The 8,081-nt window shown below is 45.9% G+C and overlaps 1 protein-coding gene across 1 annotated transcript; it reads right to left on the bottom strand.

Moving 5' to 3' along the window:
• Positions 1-7,328: 7,328 nt before the first annotated feature.
• LOC134284153 (uncharacterized) lies at positions 7,329-7,880 on the bottom strand. Its single transcript, XM_062842517.1, has one exon. The coding sequence runs from the start codon at positions 7,878-7,880 to the stop codon at positions 7,329-7,331; it is 552 nt and encodes a 183-aa protein (XP_062698501.1).
• Between the last annotated feature and the right edge of the window lie 201 nt (positions 7,881-8,081).

Raw genomic sequence — 8,081 nt, 5'->3', positions numbered from 1 at the left:
CATTCGGAAGGTAACCGTGCAGTCCGACTTCGCTTTTTGCAGCTGCACTGATTCTTCCACTCGGTGCAGCAGAGCATGATGACCCCCTGGCAATTCCGCATCATGCAGCGGATCTTCGACGAACACCGACCTCCACTGTGTTTGTTCAGGCAGATTCCACAAAGTTTCTGCCTCTCGACTTCGCGTAGCCGCTCTGCGACGTTCATTCGCCTGAATTCATCGCAGTTACGGATGAGATGGTCCGTTCGCTTGCACATCCAACATGGCCGGCTGGCCATCTCGTTACGAGAACCTTCGCTCTGCTTCCGCTCGGATTCGTGCACATGCACAAACTCCTTTTTCCTCGGATTCTCTCTCCCAGGCCGCGCTCGCTCATTCACTGACAGCGTTGAGAACTCCGTCACCTCGGAGACGTCGGAAACGATGTCGGTTGTGAATCGAGTGAACATCCTCAGCGGACTGTCCACTCTGCCGCGCTCATACCGGACCCAATCCAGCTTGTAGCTCGGCGGCAATTTGTCGACCAGCTCCTGCACTAGCATCGGGTTATTGAGGTGGTCGCTGAGCTGTGCCGCCTCGAGATGATCACACAATTGCTTTTTGGTGATGCCGAAACTTATGAAGGTTTCCAGCCGATCGGCTCTCGGCGCTGGAGCGTTTCTCACCTTCGTCAGCAGCGTCTTCAGCAGCTTCTCCGGCTTTCCGAACAAGTTCCGTAAATCTGCAATCACGTCCGGAACTGAGTCTGGTAGAACCAGCCTGCTTCTTACAGCCTCCAGTGCGTCGCCTTGCAAGCAGTCCTGTAGCCGCTTCAGGTTCTCCAGATTCGAAAATCCGCACGCCGCCGTCGTATATTCGAAGCTGCTAATGAACAGCGGCCAGACTTCCGCTTCTCCTCGAAACTGGAGATCCGACCAACGCTTGGCCCTGGCCCTTCAGCACCTCTGCTTATCCGCAGACTGCTATGCCGGCTGCTTTCCGCTCGATCGTCTAGCTGCTCTCCGTAGATTCGGCCAACTCTTGGCCCCGGCCCGTCAACAACTCTGCTCCTCCGCAGACTGCCACGCCGGCTGCTCTCCGCACGAACGTCTTGAAACGACTCGTCGCTGCTGCTGTCGCCATCACTGTCGCTGTCCTCACTTGTGCCAGCTTCGAATTCCGTGATCACCGGCACTTTCGACATTGGCTTTGGCTTGCCAACTTGCTTCGAGCATCCCTCTCCAAATGGTTCGACTCCTTTCGGGTACGCTCCCCGAAAATCCGCGGTCGACGGCTTGTCGACTGCCGCTGACTGATCTTTCAGCCACTCCTTCACTCTCTTCTTCGGATGGTCCTCCGAAGCTTCGCAAACAGTGCTTTCTTGGCCTTTCAACGCGTTGACTCGGTTGACGCTGCTCGCAAACTGCCTCCGGATCGCTTCCCGCTTCTTCTCGAACTCTTGCTCTGCTGCCAGTTGGGCGTCCAGTAACTTCTGTTCGTGCTCCAACTGCTGCTCCTCCATTTCACGTTGAACCTGGAGTTCCAGCTCACGCATCTCCTGTTCTTGCCTCTGCTGCTCTTCCTTCCACGCCTTCTGCCGAGCGAGTAGCTTTTTCCGCGTCGCCATCTGCTTTGCAAAGGCCTTCTCCTTGGCGAGTTGCTCCTCTTCCAACTGCTTCTCAATTGGATCCACATCAGAGCCAGCTCCCAGTTCGGACCCTCCATCGCTTCTTTGGCCGGACTTCTTGCTCCGCTTCTTGGCCGCTGCATCCGGAACTTTCAGCTGCTGCGCACTACTTGGGAGACACTGTGGGCACCGCCAATCACTGTTGACAACCCCTTGATCAACACCAGCGCAAGAAAAATGTGCCCAGTGTTGACACTTCCCACATTGGACCCAGTTTACGTCCTCAGACATCGACTCCGACATCGAGCAGAACAAACATTGCTCGGTCTTGGAGGGTGAGGAAGCCATTCCGAAGAATCCGATTTAAAATTTTTGATTTTGTTCGGGTCGGAATTTCGGATCAACAAACCGTTTTTGAAAATCAGCCTTTTTATGTTATGGCAGTTTTAGGTTGTCGTCTTTCCTTCTTACTCACTCCTGACATTTATGCTCCTGTCATTTTGACGTCTGTCAACCGACACTTACCTCTGCCTCATCGGCCAACATACCTTGTGGCAACCGACACTCATACAGTGCTGCCAGAACAGGCACTATCACCACTAGGTGGACTAATCTGGTTTTTTTTTTTAATTGTCATAGCATTATTTTATACTAAAATTTACCAAAAACACGGATTTCTTAAATCGAAAAATGGGGTATTCTGCTCAATTTTGATCGTTTTCGGGCATTATTTTGTGTCTCAATTTACAAACTAATTCTGATCAACAATACAAAAGCTTATAGCTTCAATTGTGGTGTGTTTGCATTGAAACATCTTTTTATAATTTACAATTAACTCAACGTACATATACCAAAACGTAAAAATGGATAAATTATTGGTGAGATTATAAAAAAAATCCACAGCTCACTTGAGATTTGAACTCACGACTCCTATACGCTAGACAAGTGCTTTACCAACTAAGCTACCGAGCGAATTAATGACACGGCATTTTAGCTGTCATAAGGACATTCAAATCCCATCGATCATGCTTCATCTCCCTGTAAACGCAATTCTAGTCATCTCATCGCGCACACTCTTCGTACGTACCTACGAACAAATGAAATGGAAGGATTTGATGAAGATCATACAGAAACATGTTACATAAAACAGTGATTATGACACTGAACTGCATTGAAACAAATTATTATTCATTCAACACTTTTTACTGAAATTCCTTAAAACCTTTCCTTTTTGATATGGAAAAAAATGTAGTATCGTGCCACAACATTGTCCTTCGAATCCAGTATATCGTTTGTAAATCGCCAGTAACCGTCAGGAACCACCGGTGGAATCCAGCTGCCATCGGCGACCCAGTTCTTCACCCAGTAGTGGCCCAGTGGAAACGGGCAGATCTTCTCATCTCTCTTGATATCTCGAAGGCGTTCAACCGGACATGGACTCCCTTAATTCTCCGTAAGCTTGCAACATGGGGTCTTGCCGGCCACGTGCTCCACTTTTTGAAGAACTTCCTGACAAACCGTTCCTTCCGAATTGTTACTGGCAATGAGAAATCCAGGTCCTTTCGTGAGCAGACGATCCTATAACAGTTCCCCGAATACCAATACCCCGAAAGCCATTTCCCCGAATGACACTTACTCCGAATGCTATTTCCCTGCAAAATAATATCTGGGTAATTCTCGCTGAGACCGGCCCACTATTTAAACCTTGTCCTCAAAAATGTGCATTTGGTTACTGAAATTGATGAACCCCCCGTTAGTTAGAGCCACAACAATTTTTGCAGACCCCTCGGTTTTGGTCAAATGGCGGCTTATTTAAACCGTTATAACTCGAAAGTTTCTCCAAAAAAACACCTCAAAACGAATTGTTATTGAAAGGAAGAAAGATACAGCTACTATTGACAATAAAAAAAAGTTGGGTCGGCCATATTGATTTTGGCCGCCATCTTTATATTCCAAAACATGTTTGCCTTTCTCGTGTACCAAAGTGTACTGGAAAGGCTCGGAGGGTCAAGTCACATATACCAATCAACTCAGTTTGACGAATTGTATGTGTGTATGTGTGTATGTATGTCTGTGTACAAAAAAAGGTCACTCACTTTTAAGGCACTTCCCGTTGACCGATTTTACGGATTTTAGCACGAATCGAACCGGAATTTTACCGCATTGTTTGCTATTGAAAATGGTTAGGATCGGTCAAGGCGTTCCGGAGTTATGGTCATTTTAGTGATCCGGACCAGCACCGGTGGAACTAGTCATATATAAAACTGAACCAAGCCCCATCATGCGACACATCAAGCTGCGCCGATTTTCGTAACCTTTAGCATGGTTGACGAATTATGTGCGGAAAAAAATACCGGAGACCAGAAAATCCCCAATATCGGCCCAATATTCAAGATGGCGACCAGAATATCCAAGATGCCGGTCTAAAATCCAAGATGGCGGTTGATAATTTTGGTCGTAAAACCATGCAATATGGGTATATTTTGTATAGAGAAGATGCCCGGAACTCAAAAATGACCACCACATTATCCAAGATGGCGGTCAAATATCCAATATGGCGGCTCCAAATTCAAGATGGTGGTTGTTTAATGGAGTTTTAGGCCCTAAAACCATGCAATATGGGTATATTTTGTATAAAGAAGATGTCCGGAGTCCCACAATGGCGGCCAGAATATCCAAGATGGCGAACTAAAATCCAAGATGGTGGCTCCAAATTCAAGATGGCTGATGTTTAATGGAGTTTTAGGATCTGAAACCAAGCAATATGGGTATATTTGGTATGGTGTAGATATCCAAAGTCCAAAAATGGCGACCAGAATATCCAAGATGGCGGTTCAACATTCATTATGGCGGCTGTTTAATGGAGTTTCAGGCTCTAAAACCAAGCAATATATGTATATTTGGTATTAAAAAGATGCAAATTCATAGTGGAATTCAAAGGAACAGTACTTAACACGATTTTCTTTTTATTGGAAAGATGTCTGGAGTCCAAAAATGACGATTAAAATATCCAAGATGGCGACCAAACTATCCGAGATCGCGTCTCTAAATTCAAGATGGCGACTGTTTAATGGAGTTTTAGGACTTTTAACCATGCAATATGGGTATATTTGATATGGGGAAGAAATCTGGACTCCAAAAATGACAAACAGAGTATCCAAGATAGTGGTCTAAAATCCAGGATGGCAGCTCAAAACTCAAAATGTCTTCTGTTAAATGGAGTTCTAGGCTCTAAAACCATGCAATATGGGTATATCTGGTATTGGGACGAAGTCTGGAGTCCAAAAATGTCGATTAAAATATCCAAGATGGCGACCAAAATATCCAAGAAGGCGTCTCAAAATTCAATATGAAGGCATAAACTTCAAGATGGCAGCTGTTTAATGGAGGTTTAGACTCTAAATCCGTTTAAAATGGGTATATTTTGTATAGGGAAGACAGCCGGAGTTCAAAAATCGCTACCAGAATATCCAAGAAGGCGTCTCAACATTCAAAATGGCGGCTGATGGAGTTTTGGGCTCTAAAACCATTCAATATGGGTGTATCTGGTATGGGGAAGAAGACTGGAGTCTTAAAAATAGCGACCAGAATTTCCAAGCTGCCGGACTTTAATCCTAAATGGCGGCTCAAAATTCAAGATTGCGGCCTGTTTTTAAAGAGTTTTAGGCTAAAAAATCAAAAACCAGATAAGCAATGATGCCATGGAATGGATTTCTGTTAAACGTATGAAAGCGTGATATTCATTAACATGTCAGTTGAGTTGTGTAGAAATGTGTTTTCGAAAGCACGAGAAAAGCGTCATCACCGCTAGGTGGATTAATAAGGGTTTTCTAATGAACAAAACGGTTTCAGGCGTAAAATTGTCTGGAGAATCGAATGGAAGTGTTTGAACAGACCGCACGGATCATTATCCTGCTCATTTTGCCCAAATTCCCCAATTTTTATTGACATTTATATGAAACTAGCTCTAAATCACTTATGAAACATGAATGCGGTTTGCCCTGAAGGACTTTTCTGATGGATTAAGATGTAGAGAATCGATTTGAAGGGATTGCAGTGACCGCATGAACGTATTTATGCTCGTTTTGCCCTAATTCCCTACACATATTGAGTTTTGTATGAAATTAGCTCCATAACTCACAAGAAAATTATGAGTGGTATCTAAGTAAGGTTTCTTCTTCTGGATTTTGATACAAGGTAACGATGAGAAGTGATTGCAGTGACCACGCTAATGTAATTATGCTCATTTTACCATAATTCCCCATATATATTGAGTATTGTATGAAATTTGCTCCATAACTCGCAAGGAAATTATGAGTGGTATGCTAAAAAGGGTTTCTTCAGTGGATGATGATACAAGGAATAGATTAGAAGTGAATGCAATGTCAGCGCGAATGTAGTTATGCTCATTTTACCCTAATTCTCCACATATGTTGAGTTTTGCTCCGGGAATTCCGGGGGAATCCTGACAGGAATTCCGGGGGAATCCTGACAGGAAATGCGGGGGAATCCTGACAGGAATTCCGGGGGAATCCTGACAAGAATTCCGGGGGAATCCTGACAGGAATTCTGGGGGAATCCTGACCGGAATTCCGGGGGAATCCTGACAAGAATTCCGGGGGAATCCTGACAGGGACTCCGGGGGAATCCTGACAGGAATTCCGGGGAATCCTGACAGGAATTCCGGGGGAATCCTGACAGGAATTCCGGGGGAATCCTGACAGGAATTCCGGGGGAATCCTGACAGGAATTCCGGGGGAATCCTGACCGGAATTCCGGGGGAATCCTGACAGGAATTCCGGGGGAATCCTGACAGGAATTCCGGGGGAATCCTGACAGAAATTCCGGGCGAATCCTGACAGCAATCTTGGGGGAATCCTGACAGCAATTCCGGGGGAATTCTGATAGGAATTCCGGAGGAATTTTGATAGGAATTCCGGGGGATTTCTCATAGGAATTCCGGTGAAATCCTAACAGGAATTCCAGAGGATTCCTTACAGGAAGTCCGGTGGAATCTTGACAGGAATTCCGAAGAAATCCTGGCAGTAACTCAGGGGGAATCCTCTTAGGAATTCCGGGGGATTTCTGACTTGAATCCCGGGGGAATTCTGACAGGAATTCCGGGGGAATCCTCATAGGAATTCCATGGAAATCCTGACAGGAATTCCTGGGGAATCCTGATAGGAATTCCGGGGGAATTCTCATAGTAATTCCGGTGAAATCCTAACAGAAATTCCAGAGGATTCCGGATAGGAATTCCGGGTGAATCCAGACAGCAATTCCGGGGGAATCCTGCGAGGGATTCTTGACAGGAATTCCGGGGGAATCCTAACAGGAATGCCTGGAGAATCTTGACAGGAATTCCGGGGGAGTCCTGACAGGAATACCGGATGAATCCTGACAGGAATCCCGGAGAAATCCTGACAGATATTTCTGGGAAATCCAAACAACATAACGGGGAATCCTGACAGAAATTCCGGGAGAATCCTCATAGGAATTCCATGGAAATCCTGACAGGAATTCCGGGGGAATCCTCATAGGAATTCCGGGGAAATCCTAACAGGAATTTCAGAGGAATCCTGACAGGTATTTTGGGGGAATGCATCATTTCGAGTTTAAAAAGCAGCGGCTTCTAAATAAGTCCGATTATGGGCCCATTTCTGCCCACACTTCTGTCCAACTGCACGGCAAAAAATGTTTATTTTTCGTTAAAAACTGTTATTTAGAACATATCCTTACTGATATGGAAATAAGCGAGGTATTGTACCACGACCTTGTCCTTCGAATCCAGTATGTTGCTTGTGAATCGCCAGTAACCGCTTGGAACCACCGGTGGAACAAAGCTGCCATCGATGGCCCAGTTCTTTACCCAGTAGCGGCCCGGCGGAAACGGACAGAACCGCTCATCTCCAACCTGGGGCATGTTACTGTAGTCCTTGAATAGGTACTGATAGTCCTTGTACGGCCCATTCATTATAGAGCAAATCGTGGCTTTGGCAATTTTCAGCGGATACTCGTCGAACTGGTTGTTGCCCATCCGGCTGTAGGCAACGGTCAGGGTAAATCTGTAGTCATCATCCAGGTTCCGGAAGAGTTCGCCTTCGCCGTCCAGGACTGTGGTGGTCCGGTTGTACTTACGAACACGGACCCCGGTGGCGTTGACCACGTCAAATCCTGTCGACTGTACGAAGCGATCGAAGTGGATGTGAACCGACAAGGCAATCGCCGAAGCGGTCAAGAGTAAAAGGCTGATGAGTACCGACAGCGGCGACATCCCGGGAAATAATAGATTTCCTGGACGGTTCGCGAGTGGTTTTTAAATGTTGATATCGAAACAACCATGTATGTATTTACATGTGACTTGATGAGTATCATCACGTGCAAGCGTTACAGTTGAAGCACGTTGAAGTTCGCTAGCGCCCAAAGTATGTCGCAGTGGCAATCCAATTGCGATCCAATTATAATATGGCTTTTT

Source organism: Aedes albopictus, chromosome 1 (genome assembly GCF_035046485.1).
Source record: "Aedes albopictus strain Foshan chromosome 1, AalbF5, whole genome shotgun sequence".
NCBI classification, from domain to species: domain Eukaryota; kingdom Metazoa; phylum Arthropoda; class Insecta; order Diptera; family Culicidae; genus Aedes; species Aedes albopictus.
This window is presented reverse-complemented; position numbering and strand designations above follow the sequence as displayed.